Genomic DNA, 19,969 nt, shown 5'->3' with positions numbered 1-19,969 from the left:
CCCGAAAAAAAGGGTCCGGGACTTGTTTTGCGCTTCAGGCGTTCGGCGTGGAGATGTGAACCATCTCCATAGCCGACAATGTAAAATCACCCCTCCAGCGTATTGCAGGCTGCGGGGTCACGGCTGATATGTTCATCCACAGTCCCAGAAAACAACTTGCAGACAGCTGGCTGTGAAAACAATTCAGCGGCTAATCAGATGCCAAGATAGCTTTTACAGTGTAGACCACTGTAGAGTCTGGCTGAAAGGAAAGATATATGGATGATGCCTGTAGCTGCAGGCATTATGCACATATAGCGTTCACATCTCCACGTTTCAAATTCACATTAGCGGTAAATCACAGGATGCCTGTGCATTCCCCGTCGATTTCAAAAGCACCCCTAACGCAGCGCGAGTCCATGAGCTTCTTTTGGGTGACATGGGTCCCACGATTCTATACGCACGATTTTACCGCGATTGTCGCCCCATACGCCTAGATGTGAACGGAGCCCAAGTACACGGTGACATATGACTTCATGCAGGTGGGAAGTAATTAAGCGATCACGCTTACTTAACCACTTAAGGACCGCCTCCTGCACATATACGTCAGCAGAATGGCACGGCTGGGCACATCCACGTACGTCCTGTACTAGTACCCAGCCGTGGGTCGCGGCGCGCTCCCGCGACCGGGTCTGAAGCTCCGGGACCGGCGGACTCAATCGCCACTGGAGTCCCGACGACTCGGTCCCCGGAGCATGAAGAACGGGGAGAGCTGTGTGTAAACACGGCTTCCCCGTTCTTCACTGTGGCGGCTGCATCGATCGTGTCATCCCTTTTATAGGGGGACACAACCGATGTCACACTACAGCCACACCCCCCTACAGTTGTAAACACACTTCGGTCACACATAACCCCATCAGTGCCCCCTGTGGTTAACTCCCAAACCTGCAATTGTATTTCCACAATAAACAATGCATTTTAAATGCATTTTTTGCTGTAAAAATTACAATGGTCCCCAAAAATGTGTCAAAATTGTCCGAAATGTGTCCGCCAAATGTCACCTTCACGAAAAAAAAAAAAAAAATCGCTGATCGCCATTAGTAGTAATAAAAAAAAAAAATTGCAATAAAACTATCCGCTATTTTCGTAAACGCTATAAATATTGCTGCAAACCAATCGATAAACCGCTTATAGCGATTTTTTGACCAAAAATAGGTAGAAGAATACGTATCGGCCTAAACTGAGGAAAAAAATGTTTTTATATATTTTTGGGGGATATTATAGCAAAAAGTAAAAAAATATTGCATTTTTTCCAAAATTGTCGCTCTATTTTTGTTTATAGCGCAAAAAATAAAAACCGCAGAGGTGATCAAATACCACCAAAAGAAAGCTCTATTTGTGGGAAAAAAGACACCAATTTTGTTTGGGAGCCACGTTGCACGACCGTGCCATTGTCAGTTAAAGCGACGCAGTCCCGATTTGCAAAAAGGGGCCTGGTCCTTTAGCTGCATTTTGCTCCGGAGCTTAAGTGGTTAAAGCAGTGGCTGATACAACCAAGCTTGCTGCTTTAGATCAGCAAGGTGCAGTGCTTCACATTTTACACTACTTATTTATAAAGCCTTTGAAAGTGCAAGAGAAAAACAGATACCTTGACTGTGTTGATTTAAAATTTATAAGGTTTATAAAATTGGTAAGATCCCATTGCCTTTTTTCCAGAGCAGGTTACAAAATGAAACCAATCAATGGTCACCAATAAAAAGAGATGTGCAGGCACCTTATAGATTCATTATATATAGTTCAAACAGGCTTTATTTACCACCAAACCGATACAAGCAAACTACGACTACATAAGCCATCAGTACTCGAGTCTGCATAGGGAGAATCTAAGCTCTAGGTGCAAAGTAGCCACTTTACCATTCCTGAGTCGATGTACACCACCTTTTTAGCTACATTGAGACTACACCTAAATACTACTTGTCTTATGTAGATACACTGCCCAAAATATATAGACTACCATGAATTCCCTACGTGGCTTCCATAAAACATATGATTCCCACATAGAAATGGCAGCTCTACTCTGAAAAATAGGACTCGTCAACCCCAGCGTTTTCCACAACAGGATTTGACCGTTTTTAAAAATGAACTTTGTTGCCTTTTCAATATGAACATCTTTTTATCTTCTGATCTGCTCGAGAGAGAATCTGGGGGCAAGCAGCAGACATTTTATACACAAGCTCATATAGTATAACTTTAGGAGGTGGCGCATATTTGAAGCCTGCAGGACTTTGAGCGTGACAGGATACTGAATGCAATATTTAATGCATTTCAAAAGCCTGAAACACACAAGTTTTTTTTAAAGGAAAACAGTTTGTGAACTCAAATCCATCCAAATTCAGAGATTGGAATATTTTTTCCCTCACAGCAGAATCCAATGTCACTTTTGAAGGGTTAGCGGATATCAGTGAGGCAAACAATACATATTTTACCCATTCAGTCAGGCACTGGTGTTACAGCAAACAAAAAGGAGACACTCATTCCACTTACTGCATGTTCCACCGCTGAACATTGGAATTGTTTCAAACATCATCTTGTGAAATAGAAGTGCCACTGGTCTGTAATCCAAATGATTCTTTAACAAGTAGCTGTAGTAATATACGTAGCGCCTTTGGCTGGGAATTGTCACACCCTAAAAATATACAAGACATTAATTCTGCAGTCTGCATCACATTGGTTTACAACTGCTGTACCTTATATTTTATCTCAGAAGAAAGAAATCTATAATAAAACACAAATAATTGAAAAAAAAAAATTGGTAGCAAACTCCTAGCAATGAAATTGACTGTTACACTGCTCGCCTAAGGAAAACTTACATTACCTGAGTGTAATTTTTAAGGCTAATTTTAAAGTTACAAACACAATGCCTATTAGAACACTTCACGCTGGACACCCAGCTGCACATAAGAAAAATTTGGATTTTTGTTTTACTTGTAAAATCTTTTTCTTGGAGTACACAGGACGCAGAGGAGTTACCAGTAACACATTGGTTATGCTGCCACCTTGAGGTGCATGTACACTGGCCAGAAAAAAAAAAAGCAGAAGTCCCTGCCCAGGTGGAACGGCTCCAAGCAAAGCTAAAGCTCGTTGTTGAAGTAATGAGAAACACATAAGTCGGGGGGGGGGGGGGGGGGCGTCTTCAGTCCTGTTCTCCAAGACAACGTACTCCAAGAAAAAGGAGATTGCAGGAAAACCAAAAAACTTTTAATCATACATTATAGCAGGGCTCGACAAAATCCGGGCGCCAGGTTGCAATTGCGACTAGAATTAGCGACCTGCTGCCTGGGGAAGGAAGCATAGGCCTGTGTCTCCGTGCGCCCCCTCCTCCCCCGTCGGGCCGCGCCGGCCGGTTATTGAGGCCGTGGCCTTCTGCAGGCCTATGCTTTCTTCTGTGATCTGGCTCCATCTTGTGGTGGCCGTTGGCATGACAAGACTAATGGAGCTTCCCCTGTGTTTTCACTGCCATCTCCTTCCCTCTAATTAGAACCCGCAAACATTATATATCTTTTTTATTCTAACACCCTAGAGAATAAAATGGCGGTCGTTGCAGTACTTTCTGTCACACCGTATTTGCGCAGCAGCCTTACAAGCGCACTTTTTTGGGAAAAGATACACTTTTTTTTTAATTAAAAAAGAAAAAAAAAAAAAAACAGTAAAGTTAGCCCAATTTTTTTTATATTGTGAAAGATAATGTTACGCCAAGTAAATTGATACCCAACATGTCACGCTTCAAAATTGCATCCACTCGTGGAATGGCGACAAACTCTTACCCTTTAAAATCTCCATAGGCGACGTTAAAACATGCAAGTTGTAGAATTTTTTAGAGTTACAGAGGAGGTCTAGGGCTAGAATTATTTCTCTCGTTCTACCAATCGCAGCGATACCTTACGTGTGGTTAAAAAAACGCTTTCACATGCCGGCGCTACTCACGTATGCGTTCGCTTCTGTGCGCGAGCTCAACGGGACGGGCGCGTTTCTGGCACCTAGATTCCAAGCAAATTTGTCAAACACTGCATTACAGAACACAGAGGAGTTGATAGTCATTACTACATAGGATGTCCTAAAGCAAAGGATCTAAAAGGAGGGCAACATATCAACAAGGCCAATAAGCCCAATTCCCCTTTACAAGGCCACCTGAAGGACCCTTACAATTGCAGATTAGTACAAGTAGGTCAGCCAAACTGCCTGAATTTCTAGGACGCAAATCAGTAATTTCATCTCCTCTGACAACCACGTATCTAACAGGTTAGCGTCTGTCCTCAAGAGCTTCCATGTAACTGGAAGGATTTCCCTGAATCCAGCACCTGCATGGTTAACCAGCACTCTGGTCTTTTGAAAAATATAAAAAAAAACGCGCTATCGAGTGGTGTAAATATATGGTAGCTGCCTGCACGATCGATATACTGTATTAAGGCAAAAAGAAAATGGTAAAGTGTGGCACAGAAAATGATGTTTTGATGTGATCAAAAAAATTGAGATTTAAATGAATAAGATGGTGCTATCTATATTAACTGGACCATTAGATTGCACCTATGTGCAATATGGATATAATGAATAAATTAAAACCAAAATACTGGTGCATAAAACAAAAATCTAAAAATTCTGATAAAGTGTATAGATGCACAAAATTATAGATGTGAATCTATATTAAACAGCAAAGTGATAATAAACCAAGTGTATTGGTAAACGAGTATAAAGTCCAAATAATCCACCGAAATGAAAGGGACAGTATATTAAATTGTCTGTAGGTAATCCACCACTGTGAAGATTGAAGACTTGCCAAACGAGTTGGACCGAGCAAGGCTTATGCCTGATGAGTCTAAAGGGCTTGTTGGTGTATCACACCCAGGAAGAAATGAACAAGTACGGCTTCCAATGGAACCAGGCGGAGGTATATCGTAGAGTTGGCATCAATGAATATACGCCATGGATGGAGGCAACAATACTTCATACAAAATCTCCCAATGTGTCATGTGGTAAAGGAAAAAAGTTTTTAGCCACATAGTGCAATTCAGTTTCAAAATGAGAACATTAAAAATTATATATATATATATATATATATATATATATATATATTTATATATATATTATATATTATATATATTATATATATATATAAAATGGTCACTCACATTTGAGAAGACCTATAAAGCGAATAAGATCAAAGTAACGCAGTGGCATCAGCGGAGCCCTTCCCGACGCGTTTCTCGTAATAAGGCACCATCTCCCCAGATGATGCCTTATTAGGAGAAACGTGTCGGGTGGGCTCTACTGATGCCACTGCGTTACTTCGATCTTATTCGCTTTATAGGTCTTCTCAAATGTGAGTGACCATTTTAAATATATTTTTTTTAATGTTCTCATTTTGAAACGGAATTACACTATGTGGCCAAAACTTTTTTCCTTTACCACGGCACATTGGGAGGATTTTGTATGAAGTATTGTTGCTACATCCATGGCGTATATTGATTTTTGTTTTATGCACCAATATTTTGGTTTTCATTGTGTCCATATTGCAATTAGCACATAGGCACAATCTAATGGTTCAGTTCATATAGATAACACCATCTTATTCATTTAAATCTCTATTTTTTTGATCACATCAAAACATTTTCAGCGCCGCACTTTACCATTGCCTCTGGTCTTTTGAGTCAGATGCATTGGCTGATCCAAGGACAAAATGAAATGTAGAAATCAGTGAGGCTGGGAAATTGGGATATGCAAGTAAACATCCTTGATGACGACTGACGCCAGGAAGTCTCCCTGATGAAGCGGCACAATCATGAATTTTGGAATTATTAAGAACTTGTTGAGACATGCAAGATGGAGGATAGGCTGGAAATCTCTGGTTTGAGAACTATGAAATGGGTTGGAATAAAAGTCTTGAGACCTCTCCTCTAAAGGCACAGGTGTAATGATCCCCTGAGGCAATCTCCTTTATAGGGCTGCAACAAAAACAACTCCTTTGTGAATTTGAAGGCACCCTTGAGCGCATAACGCGGGAAGTGGAAAAAGGGCGGAATTTCAGCTTAAATCCTCTGGACAGCATGCTGCAGACCCAGTCTTCTGAGATCTACTGTATCCACATGGACACAAAGGCCCTTTTAAAGGTGCATTTCCCCCTAAAAGTGAATGGTGGCAATCGTTTTAGTGAAAGGCAGATATGCTTCCAGGACTGAAGGGCTTGACGGTTCCAGTTCTTACAAATCTGGGACGAAGGCTTTTATTTGAGACTGGCTGCTTAGGAAAGTAACTCTTCTTGAACTTTGATGACACTACTGGCTTTTGGCCTGTAACCTTTGCTTTCTTCTTAATGGCGGAGTACTCTTCCCTATGATCACCTTTTTGATGTAGGCATCCAAGGAAAGTCTGAATGTGTGTCCACCCTCAAAGAGCAGCCTCTCAATGTGCATCTTGTAGAGATGTTCTGTCAATCAATAGCTAAGCCAAAAGAGCCTTCTCATTCTGACAGTGTCCACTCCTGAAAGTTGCCTCATCAAAATTTCCCAAGGCACCAGTCTACAGAAAGAATGCCACCTTAAAGAGGGCTTCTACTGCTAATCCATGGAGTCTTTAAACATAGGGAAATCATCCAAGGGGATCGGTCAGGGTCTTATTCATATAGGAAATAGCCAGCAAACCCAATTTTTCTTATAATCTCTCCATGGGGTACTGATGCGTTGGCATTTCAGTGGCAAACGCACCTTATGACATGCGCACAAAACTGATGCTTAGCTAAGCTGGGAGAGGTCATCTCTGGACAAGGACATCTGCCTTTTTTCTTGCCAGTGTCTATTCACCTGAATGTGGCAACATAATCAACATAGCAATAACTATTAACTGCTCTTTATCTTGTGATGCAAGACTAAGGAAACAAATAAACCAATTATATGAAATACTCTGAAGTGAATTTACTGGAGCAGTTGTGCATGTCAACCATTTTTCTTCTTTCATTTTCACAGCTTAACTGGAAAAGCTGAAGATAGACGCCGATTGGTTTCTTTGCACAGCTGTTTCAGATTCTGTCTCTGCTCCAGTTTTAGTAAATACTCCCACTGAATGCTGTCACTTCATGTACCAACAACCAATAGTTAAAATACAATACATTTTTAAGATAATGGCCCTTTAAAGTAGAACTTTAGCCAAACCACACAATCATTTTACCTGACAAATGACAGTAAACCTTGATATTAAAGCTGGCCATACACAAACTTTCTGTTCAGCCTGCATGAAATCCAAAAAATAGATTCCAGAATCTCCTGCTCTGGCAATCGAATTTTGCCAGCTGTTCTCAACAGCTGTCAAAACACACAGTGAGTGGCTATTGTGAGTCGCTGGGCAATCTTCTGGGACCTGCGACATGTCGCAGAAAATTGCAGGGAGGGGGAGAGGTGAACTTCCTTCCGGCACCAGGTGATGACGTGGGAGCCGAGTCTCTCCCCCCCCCCCCAAAAAAATGACATGCTAAATGTGGAATGTCAGGGGGTCACCGGTACTTAAAGCAGAAGTTCAATTTATGGGTGGAACGCCACTTTAATATAAAAACGATGTTAAATTTATCTGCTCAGAGCAAAAGTATTACATAAAGCAGGCCCCTAATGCCTCCTCTAGACGTATTTGTAAGGGGTTAAAAGCTTTGTTTTTTTTCACATTTACATGGAGTTTTGATTAAAATACAGTATTTGTACATGATTGAAGAAATTTTGTTTGTCAAGTCATTAGCAAAAAAGATCATGTACAAGGCTTGTAGACAAATTAAAAACAATACAGACCTTTTTGTCCCTGGTCCGAACTTCTCCTTAAAATCTATGCCTCTTGTGCTTTTAGAAAACTGCCTCGATGTAGCAAATAAGCACAAATCATGACTCCTGTACGACCTTTGCCTGCTTTACAGTGGATTGCTGCTACATTATCATTTTCACTTAGCCATTGGTCAAGATCTTCACAAAATGGTTTGATTAGCTCTAACTGTGGTGGATTGTGGTCTTCAAAAGGATACTGTGCAACTATTAAAAGAAAAAACAATTATTTAGCACCACACTACACTTACAAATCAGCATAAAACAGCAATGGCATCACACTAGCAACGCTCTTTGGTCAAGTACATTTAAAGATGAACTCTAGGAATTCAGCAACTTTGTAAAAAGTGCAGACACACTGAGTTATGTCCAACCAAGTCTCCGACCTGTGGGCTCTCTTTAATTTAGATAGCTGCTCTGGTCTGGGCTCCTTCAAGTGTAGAGTTTTCTATGCCTTTCCCTTTCACCTGTCCAATCACAGAAGACTTTGTTTCATGTAAACTTCTTCACAAAATAAAAAATATAAAGGCTTCTGTGAATGGGCAGGAGGGGAGAAGAGGGCTTCTTTCCCATCTCACAGCTCCAAATGTCTGCAGTATAATCTCCTGCAGAACCATAAATCCATCAGATATTGCACAATTTACAAAATTGCTAAACTCCCTGAATTCAGCTTTAAGCCCACACACTCACACTGACTGCGGGTTAGAAAAAGGTTTCAAACCGGCAATGCAGTCCGACTTCGGGGGCAATTTGACAGACATCTGTGCTGGTTCATGCACAGATGTCTATTCAAATTGCCCCCAAAGTCGCCAAAAGTAGTATAGGAACTATTTGGCAATTGCCAAAAAGTCAGTGTCGCACCGATTTGGACGGTGCTATTGCCAGCAATATCTGCCGATTTGGCATGTGATTAGACATGTGAAATCGCATTCCAAATTGGCCCGATGTGAACGTGTGCTAAGCAATGAACTTTTCTTAACTCGTGGATATTTGAATAACTAGTCTTCAAAGTTCAGAAAATGGTGCAAAAAATAGAATTTTTGTACTCACTGTAAATATCATTTCTCTGAGTTCATGGACGGACACAGCAGCCTTTGACCTTAGGGTTATATCCGCTTCCTTCAGGAGAGTTAGGCAGAAACAAAGCACTTTAAGTGTTAACAACACTTTCCTCAGTGCAGCTCCTCCCAGGGGGCGTGGTTCCCCGGGTATAACCCACACCCTGCTCTAGCAGCTCCAGTTCGTAACAAGCAGTACAAACAAAAGGAGGGGTGGGTGCTGTGTCCGTCCATGAACTCATAAATGGATTTTACGGTGGAGTACAAAAATCCTATTTTCTCTTCCGTTCATGGACGGACACAGCAGCCTTTGACCTTAGGGACGTCCTTAAGCAGTGTCAAAAAAATTGATGGGTGGAAAAACAACACAGCAAACCAAGCTTACACCCCAAACAAAACCTGAGTTACTTAACGGAGGAACTCTGACTTTAAACTGCCGCCTGTAACACCTTGCGGCCGAAGGAGGCATCAGAAGATGCACTCACATCCACCTTGTAAAACTTTGAAAAAGTGTGGACGGACGACCAGGTCGCTCCCTTACACACCTGCAACACAGAGGCTTGATGCCGAAAGCCCAAGAGGCACCAATCGCCCTGGTCGAATGCGCCCTAACCCGAAAGGGAGGCCCCCGCCCCTTCAGGGCATAGGCCTGAAGCACAACCTGTCGGATCCACCTAGAAATGGTGGCCGACGAGACTGCCAGACCCTTTTTGGGACCAGCCACCGACACGAACAGCGAGTCCGACTTCCGGAACGGAGCAGATAAGTACACTCGTAGGGCCCGAAACACATCCAGGGAATGTAAAGTGGCCTCCTTCTGGTTTTTCGGCTGAGGACATAAGGATGGAAGAACAATGTCCTCATTAATGTGGAAAGCCGAAACGACCTTCGGGAGAAAGGACGGCTGAGGTCGCAGTACCACCTTATCCTTATGGATGACCAAGTCGGGAGCCTTGCAAGACAAGGCCGCCAGTTCAGATACTCGTCTGATCGAGGTAATTGCTACCAGAAAAAACACCTTCTGTGACAGAGTCAACAAAGGGATCTTTCGGATGTCCTCAAAAGGGAGCATCCTGAAGCACCGGAGACGTCAGCCACCAGGAACAGCAGAAACTTTCTGTGGCGTGTCCCATTCCTTACATAGCAATTGTTCCAAATATGGAATACAGGGAAAAACTTTTGCGGTGCTAGGCGGTTTGCAGAACCCAAAAGGGACCGGCACATCTGGTGCCCCCGCCAAATCCTCAAGTTTATGAGTATCACGCACCGCAGAAATAAGAGCTCCAACAAATTCCCTATCATTTACTGACCCTGAGGCAGAGTCATCCTCACAGTCCGTGTGGGTTAAGCCTGCATCATCTGACATGACAGAACCAGATCCTGAAGCAAAAGCAGGCAATGAGTCTGTGTCAGAGATATCCCCAGAAGCAGGCTCAGGGAGGCGGCGCTTTGTACCCCCCTTCTGGGCACTAGCCGCTTCAAACCTGGCGAGAAACGCCTCAAGGACAGCCGACATTGCCTCAACAGATGCGGCAGGGGGATTAAAGTATAACTCAGGCATTGCTGGGGCGGAAACACCAGGTTCAGGTCCATGTTGCCCCACCGCTGTGTACTGCAAGGCAGAACAACCCACCGGTCACCTCCTGGCTGCAAAAACAGAAGCAGAGGCCTCCCAGGGACTCACCACCCCACCCGGCTGCAGAGAGAGCTGAAAACCTAACATGTGCTCTGATGTGCTGGCTGTGCTGCGTCTGTCACCTCAGGGAAGATTTGGGGCATTTTGCAGCGCTAAAACTATGATGGCCACCGTATGAGGTAAAAATCACCAGCGGGCTACAGGAAAATGGCCGCCAAGCTATGTAAACCTCGACCGTGGCAAAATGGCGGCCGTGGCGCAGTTTAAATTCCCCAGTGATGCACCAAACACCTCAGACTACACAGCAGCATACAGCAGCACCCCCCAGAGTAAAAACACAGTCCCCCACAACACAGGCCCCGGATGGTAATAAAGAAGCCCCAGGAGGCCCCCCTAACAGCCGCTACCCAGTCTGGGGAAGGAGGGAGAGGAAAGGGAGAGAGGAAAGCAGGGCGGACCCTCAGTCGAACTCCCCAGGGAAAACACCAGCCAGGGCAAGGGGCCACTACTTACCCGTCTTGCGACTACCGGCTGGAGGTATCCCGGACAGAACCAACGTCCACTAACGGCATGGCTGTCGGCAAGACACACTGTGACAAGGCCATATGTGTGTCCTGGAACATGTAGTTCCCTGGTCGCCCCTGGAGCCATGGGGCCTGTCGTGGACGACCCAGAGCTGAGGGCCGGCACACACTCGATGGCCGAACATGGGGGGACTACAAGAGTCAAGACCCAGCCTGTCACCCAGTCGGCTGTTGATAGAAGAATCACAGGATTCAAAAAGCAGTAACAAAATAATAAAAAAAAGAAAAAAAATTTGCAAAAAAATCTCCAGAGTACAGGAACTCCAGAGTGCCTGTCCTCTCCTGACGTTAGGCAGAAATAAAACTGGAGCTGCTAGAGCAGGGTGTGGGTTATACCCGAGGAACCACACCCCCTGGGAGGAGCTGCACTGAGGAAAGTGTTGTTAACACTTAAAGTGCTTTGTTTCTGCCTAACTCTCCTAAAGGAAGCGGATATAACCCTAAGGTCAAAGGCTGCTGTGTCCGTCCATGAACGGAAGAGAAATACAGTCAAAGAGCAATTCTTTTTACTTCACTAAAACAAATGAGGTCAGCAAAGAAAGGCAAGAGGTTTTCAAATACAAAGAAACTACTCAAATAAGCACTATGCAGCGAGATGCATGAGGGCATTCTGGACGGACAAAACATGAAACCTTGAAGAGGTTGGACTACAGTACCAGAAGACTACACGGAAACAAGGAAACAAGGCAACAGAGAGCAAATCACACTAACCGGACAACTGAAGACTTAATAGTTGCCTTGCAGAAAGAGAGGTGTTCAGAGTGAATATGATTATGAGACATAAAGACAACCTGTGGCTTTGTCTAACAAAAAGGCAGGCTTTCTCAACTTGCTGGCTTGTTGACCACTTTTGGGGCAATTTATAGGCATTGTGCCATGGCACCTTGGTTGAAAAAGGCTGCTCTAAAGAGGCACAAGGTGGGTAAGGATACATTTGGGCAATGCCTAAACATTCATCAATGTTTATGTCCATACCCAAAAAATATGGGTGGTCTAGGCAGGTGTCTATTGAGGGCAATTGAATCAATTGTACCTTTGCAATACCACCACATTAAAAAGGTACACTGCATTCAAAAAACTTAGTAAATGCATACATGTAATGCAATCTACCTGTAGAATTAAAGTTATTTTTGATTTTTTTGATTGAAAATTAAAAAAGTTATTGCGTTTTTATGTGCCATAATGACCAAACATCAAAGCAAATTTCAATAAATCAAAACCAACATTTTTAGAGCAAATGTCAGTCTTAGCTGATATTTACCCAGCATAACCACCAAGGAATGGGACCCCAGAAATAAATGTTGGTTAAGGCTGGCTGCTCTTGGGTCCCATATACTCAAGGGGAGATTGAACAGAAATTCACAGGACTTTCCAGCTGAGAAGTTATTGGGTGCATCTCTCGTTGCCTGAATTTGGGCTTTACAAAAGCCAACCAACACCAAAGCTGCTCTTGCATTTCAGTAATGGGTAGCTGTTAAATTGCACCAATGACGCAAGATGATTATAAAGTTCCAGAAAAAAATTTTTACAACTTACCTCTGCAGCTAAATTTGTTGGTATCATAATGTCTTTCAGCACATCTGTAAGAAAAGGAGGTAAAAGATAAACTATAGATTACAGTAAATTAACAATCTTAACATGGGAAAACCTTAATTTTACATATGCTAAACACCTTTTCTAAAGTATCCATTCCACAGAAAGGTGCTGAAATTGTAAATCAAACTAAATCTATTTAGCAACAAAAGGAAAAGGGTCTAATTATTTCTAATTTCCATTTGTAGCCAAATCTTGTAGAACACATTACTCTGCATTATTTAAATGGATATGCATTTAAGACCTCAGGCATTGATCTTGGAAAGCTCTTAGAGAGCAAGTGCCATGTGATGTCATTATTGGCTTGGCTCCTTGAGAGAATACTTTGGATAGTGGCCTTTGTGAAGGACATGTATACCCATTGTTAAATAACATCTTGTAGAAGTGCTTCATAAAAATGAAGTGCATATCTAAGAATGAGATATTTCTGAAGTGCTGACTCACAGGTCCAAAAAGTTTATTATGGTGACAACAGTAATTAAAGAACAAGAATTAAACCTATATTTAAAAGGTCAACTCCAGGCAAGTAAAGATATCAAGCAATTTCTCTATGTTTATTGTTTAATAGCTCTAAAAATAATTCATCATCTCAACCATTCTTCCAGAAGCACGTTGAGGCACTGACAGACGAGAAGGCCTGACTCGCAGTCTCCGCTCTAATTCATCCCAAACATGTTCTATCCTGTTGAGGTCAGGACTCTGTGCAGGTCAGTCAAGTGCCTCCACCCCAAACTCGCTCATCCATGTCTGTATGGCACCTGTTTGTGCTCTGTTGCGCAGTCATGTTGGAACAGGAAGGGCACATCCCCCAACTGTTCCCAAAAAGTTGGGAGAATGAAATTGTCCAAAATGTCTTGGTATGCCGACACCTTAAGGAGTTCCCTTCACTGGAACTAAAGGACCAAGCCCAACCCCTGAAAAACAACCCCACACCATAATTCCCCATCCACCAAATGATTTGGACCAGAGCACAAAGCACGGTCCATAAAGACATGAATGAGCAAGTTTGGGGAAATTGACTGGCCTGCATAGAGTCGTGACCTCAACCCGATAGAAAACCTTTGGGTTGAATTGGAGCAGAGCCCGTGAGCCAGGCCTTCTCGTCCACATCAGTGCTTGACCTCACAAATGTGCTTCTGGAAGAATGATCAAACATTCCCATAGACATTCCTAAACCCTGTGAACAGCCTTCCCAGAAGAGTTGAAGCTGTTCTAGCTGTAAAGGGTGGGCCAACTCAACATTGAACCCTACGGACTAGGACGCCATTAATGCGCATGTAAAGGCAGCGTCCCAAAACTTTTTGTAATCGTAAATGTAGGAGGATTTGTTTAATCTCTGAATAATCTGAGGCTAGTCACTTCATTGGGTAAACCCAAGGGTACTTTCACACTGAGGCGTCGGCGGGTGTTGGCGGTAAAGTGCCGCTGTTTTTAGCGGGGCTTTACAGTAGTTTTTGCTGCGATTTTCGGCTGCAATGAAAAATATAGCTGAGAAAGGGGGAGTAGCTCATGGAGAAGAGCAGGTGCTGCATGTGCACCAAGAATGTAATGGTGGTGGTGTGCAAGAACCCACCACCAACATAGTTTACCTATTGGAAAAGTTTACATATGGCATTTTCCATTTCAATGCAGACACCATTTACAACAAAAGCAGTCACTTAGCAATCTAAATATACCATACAGTACTGTGCAAAAGTCTTAGGAAGGTGTGAAGAAATGTTGTAAAGAATGCTTTCAAAAATACTCTAGTTGTTAATGTTTATCAATTTACAAAATACTAAAAAGGAACAATTTTTTTTAACTTAATATTTGGTGCAACTACCCTTTAGATTGTTGTTTACACAAGATCAAATCTTTTTTTTTTTTTTTTTTTTAGCAAAAAACAAACAGTAAAGTTAGCCCAATTTTTTGAATAATGTGAAAGATATTACACAGAGTAAATACATACCGTATTTTCCGGCGTATAAGACGACTGGGCGTATAAGACGACCCCCTAATTTTCCAGGAAAAAATTTGGTTTTGGGATATACTCACTGTATAAGACTACCCCCTTCTTACTAGTCTTTCTGGAAGCTGAGGGGGAGCCAGAACCGCTGACAGAAACAGGCTTTTTCAAATCTCACTGCACTGTGCCATTACATTACATTCCTCACTGTGCCATCACTTGCCCCTCACTGTGCCATCACTTGCCCCTCACCGTGCCATCACTTGCCCCTCACCGTGCCATCACTTGCCCCTCACCGTGCCATCACTTGCCCCTCACCGTGCCATCACTTGCCCCTCACCGTGCCATCACTTGCCCCTCACCGTGCCATCACTTGCCCCTCACCGTGCCATCACTTGCCCCTCACCGTGCCTGAACGTGTTGCCCCCCAGTGCAATCACCGCATACTCACTTTTTTTGCCGGCGGTGACAGTCTCCGTACTGCGAGCGTCAATGATTTGAAAGCCGCGCCTTCTCTTCAGAGTGTTCTGTGATAGACGGAACACAAATTTTCCCAGCAGCGCCTCTGTTCTGTGTTCCGCCTATCACGGACGTCTTCTCATCTCGTCCGAGGATGAGAAGGCATCTGTGATAGGAAGAACATAGAACAGAGGCGCTGCTGGAAAGATTTGTGTTCCTCCCATCACAGAACACTCTGAGAAGGAGCGTCTTTTAAATCATTGACGCTCGCGCTGCAGCACGGAGACATTCACCGCCGGCAAAAAAAGTGAGCACGGAGACCCGGCGTATAAGACGACCCCCGACTTTGGATGCATGTTTTTGCATCCAGAAAGTCGTCTTATACGCCGGAAAATACGGTATTTTAAAATTGCACGCACTCATGGAATGGTGACAAGCTACGGTACTTAAAAATCTCCATAGGCAACTCTAAAAAAAAAAAAAATTGCGGTTACCAGTTTAGAGTAACAGAACAGATATTTGCTCTCGCTCCAACGATCGCAGCAATACCTCACATGTGTGATTTGAACACTTTACATTTGCGGACGTGACTTACATATGCATTTTCTTTGCTGGACGAGCACACTGTTCCTATAAAAAAACAACATCCCTTGTGACCGTAATAAGCAGTGACAGGTACTCGTTATGGAGGGATCTGGGGTCCAGAAGACCCCAAACCCCTCTGCACTTCAAAGTATGCAACACTGCAAAACCTGCATTTTTAAATAGCTTGGATTTTTTTTTTTAATTGGCTGCAGAGTAAACGGCAAGTGACATTGTGACGTCGCTTCCAGGTTACATTGGAGAGCCGATCAAAGCCGATTTCAGTTTGGTTCGGGACTCCAGCAAATATGTCGGCTGGTCGCTCGGGTTTCCTGGGACGGCGGGAAATCCGGGTGGAGGAAGCCCCCTCCCACTGCTTGTGATAACGATCGAGCGACTGCTGGACTGACGAGTCCAGAGTCCAGCAGAAGGGTGGTCACACCAAATATTGGTTTGAATTTCTTTTCATTTATTTTCCATTTTGTTAATTGATGAATATAAACTATTAACACTTTATTTCTGAAAGCATTCTTAATTTACAGCCATTTTTCACACCTGCCAAAAACATTTGCACAGCCGTGTACCATTAGGGTATTTTCAGAATACACAGTCTTTTGTGGGCACTTTAAATAACCTAAGTAAATGCTAAAACTTTTTAGAAAAGTAAAATTTTACGATGAGTGTTTATATGGTATGATCAAAATGCATACAAGTATGTGAGAAGGTTTACATACACTCTTTGCAGCTCATTTCCTTACAACAGGCTGCATAGGTTACACAGCACAAAGAAAAAATAAACTGTTCTCAGCTGTGAGGTGCAGAAAACATTCACCTGCGTGATTTCCAGAAGCATCTCCCAAAAGTCCACAAGTCATTACATTGTCCATGCATTCTATTACCATTCAGCACATGGTCACAGACCATGAAGTGGGCTTGTTTCCAAGTCATTTAAAAGTAGATCAAGTAACATGAATGTCTGCCAAAATTCCATTTAACCTTGTCACTCTACCAACATAACCAAGCTAACTGAAGTCTCCATTAGGCTCCAACAATTAATTGTTTTCGGCATAGACGTCAGTAAAATAATACCCTTCTAGTCATTCTACAGAAATTAAGAGTAAGAAACCTTCTCTTAAAAGGCCATTTGACCTGCAGCGTTTAGCAAAGCGGGCAATCGAAATACACACTTCAAATATACTTACAGATTGTAGATTTTGTAATGGTTTTTATGCTTGGAATCCAAAAACCTTAAAAAGAAAATATAAATCAGCATTAAAACGTGAATACATTTAATGCACAATACATTGTGCTTAATGTAAAACATGCTTAACCACAAATTAGCAACAACTAAAATCAAAACTATTCAGACAAAAAAAAAATCAGCATTTTGGGTGAAAAGTGTAGTATATAATAATTTATTCTGGCCATTACAGTGAACGCTTAAGCACCAAACGCTCCTCTCCTGAACACGCAAGTGAGGGTTCGTCTCTGCCTGTGTGTATGGACATTAGGGATTGACCAATTTCATTTTTTCGGTGCCAATATAACGATATTTCGGCAATCTCTCAGGCCGATAACCGATATTTGTCTGCCAATATTCTGTACATTTAAAAGAAAAAAAAAAAAAAGGTACACTTTTTTTTTATCACAGTTATTGCTGTCACAAGGAATGTAAACATCCCTTGTGACAGCAAATAGGCAGTGACAGCTACTCTTTATGGAGGGATCAAGGGTCTAAGAACCCAAACCGCTCCTCCGCACTTGAAAGTATTCAAAACGTCAAGATCTGCGTTTTTGAATACTTTCTATTTTTTTTAAACTGGCGCCTTTAAAATGCCAGTAATCTGGGAAGTGAGGTCATAACATCGCTTCCGGGTTACTAGATCCGAGACCCGATCAAAGCACTGGCTTTGTTCGGGGCTTCGGTCAGTCGGCGGATGTGCCAGCTGGTTGCTTGGGCCTCCAGGTGGGACAGGAGAGCCCAGGCGAGCGGCAGGAGGGGATGTCCTGAAAAGAAGGGAATAGATTCCATCTCTTCCCCTAGTAAAAGCACCTCCCACAGTGTAGTAAAACACTGGTTAAGCACAGTTGGCTCTTTGATCACCCCTGATGTTAACCCCTTTCCAACCAGTGTCAGTATAGTGTCCATGTATAATTTTTTTTTAGCACTGATCACTGCATTTAGTGTCACCTTTCCCAAAAAGTGTTTAGTGTCAGTATTTGAATGTCCGCCACAAAATCGCAGTTCCGCTAGAAGTCGCTGATCACCGCCATTACTAGAAAAAATAAAAAAATAAACCCATAGTCCTGTAGATTCTATAACTTTTTGCAAACCAATCAATATACGCTTTTTGGGATTTATCTGTGCCAAAAATACATAGCAGAATACACATATTGACCTAAATTGATGAAGAAATTCGATTTTTTTTATCAATTTGTTTTTATTGGGTATGTTTTATAGCAGAAAGTAAAAAAAAAAAAATTTCAAAAGTGACAGTCTTTCTGTTTATAGTGCAAAAAATAAAAAAGCAGAGGTAATCAAATATCACCAAAAGAAAGCTCTATTTGTGTGGGGAAAAGGACATACGGTTTATATGGGTACAGCATTGTATGACTGCGCAATTGTAAAGACGTATTTTCAAAAGGAAGCCTAGTCATAAACGTGGGGTAAATCTTCTGACGATCAAGTGGTTAAACTGCCAACATGATGTTTATTATAATGTATAGTTAATACTGTTTAGTGAAAAAAAATATGTTATAGAAAGCATAACAGACAGCTGTGAGGTTAGGGCCGAAACAACTAATCGATTAATCGACAACTAATCGATTATGAAATTAATCGATTACAATTATCATAATCGTTTAATCGGCCAGTAACATAATGGGGTTAAAAAAAAATAGCCCTTTATAGTACAAAAAGGCAAATCGCTACTGTAAATATTACTTTCGCTGTCCCACGGTAAAAAAATGAACCCCTTACAGTAGCGATTATTTGCTCTTTTTGTACTTATTTTTGTTTTTTTTAACCCCATTATGTTACTAAACATCTCAGGCCTGGGGTCACACCTCTGTTTTTTGGTGCTTTTTGCAGAAACACACTACAGTTCATTTACATGGTTTCCTATGGGACACATTCACATCCATGATTTTTTTTCAGCTGCTGCGTATTTGGAAAGGGCAAGGAGTTTTTAATGCAAAACGGTGCGATTGTTTTTTTTGGTTCAATATACTTCAATGGAGAAGCTGCAGAAAAGGATGTAATGTGTTTTTGCAGCAATTTGTGTTTTGTAATCTGCCCAACAAAATTGGCCCAAAATTTTTTAAAAATGCTAATTTTTTTTTTTTAAGGCTATAGCCTTATTAAACGATTAATCGAAATAATCGAACAAGTAATCGATTATGAAAATAATCATTAGTTGCAGCCCTATGTGAGGTAACAGATTGTTAAGGTGTATGTAAACCCAAACAATGAACTTCTCTTATCTGCTCCCTTCTGGTCTGATAAATATACCATTAAACTTTTATCTGCTTGACGAGCGCCTGAGCACAAGGAGGGGGTGTGGAGAAGAGATCTGTGTTCATTGAAACCCATCAGAAATAAAGGGAAAGTCGACATGATGCACTATAGAATTCAGAGCCCAAATCACACTGTGCCGTCATGTCAGAAAGCATGCAAGGAGCCAACTATATTTCTGGAACGTCAGTTATTTTCTTTATCAAAGGATAAAACATGAGTATGTGTGCTTGTACCACAACACAAAAAAAAAAAAAAAGTTTTTCTGCCCTGACATACCCTGTAAAAACCCACATTTATACGGTCAAGGAAGAATAAACAAAACAAAATCGATCCAAGCCCTTTTTCAACAAAAACTGATAGGGAAATGGCTGGTTTACCAGCAAAAAGGTTTGTAAAATACTTCCTCATACTTGTTGTAGAAAAATGACAAGTGAAGCACATAATCAGTGCATTATGAGAATTGTTATGGCCTGTCTAGGTGCTCCTTGAGAGCACTATGCACGCTGTGCTACACCTTTATTTGCCATTGTACTGACTGGCTGACAGCCAAATGTTAATACTATGAAGTCTGAAAGATGAGGAAAGGACATGGCCTAGAACTGCGTGGGACAAGTCTCATTGCGTGCAAACTATGAAGGTGGTTCCCGGCTCCAGAGCAACAGAGGCTTAGTAAAGGGATTTCTACAGTTTATTGCAGACATCCAAATACCAACAATGACAAATCTCCCTTGGATTTTCTTTGGTGTCACTTGTACATTTACTT

At 42.1% G+C, this 19,969-nt stretch overlaps 1 protein-coding gene across 1 annotated transcript in view; it reads right to left on the bottom strand.

The window, feature by feature from the left end:
• Positions 1–19,969, bottom strand: part of PTEN (phosphatase and tensin homolog) — a 108,391-nt gene that overhangs the window by 28,846 nt on the left and 59,576 nt on the right. The window contains 5 exon segments of the mRNA XM_040362082.1: positions 2,524–2,665; positions 7,806–7,842; positions 7,844–8,039; positions 12,647–12,690; positions 16,892–16,936. Coding sequence (XP_040218016.1) covers positions 2,524–2,665; positions 7,806–7,842; positions 7,844–8,039; positions 12,647–12,690; positions 16,892–16,936 — 464 coding nt within the window.

Source organism: Rana temporaria, chromosome 8 (genome assembly GCF_905171775.1).
Source record: "Rana temporaria chromosome 8, aRanTem1.1, whole genome shotgun sequence".
Taxonomy (NCBI): Eukaryota; Metazoa; Chordata; class Amphibia; order Anura; family Ranidae; genus Rana; species Rana temporaria.
The sequence above is the reverse complement of the archived record's forward strand: the minus strand, read 5'-3'. Positions and strand labels throughout refer to the sequence as shown.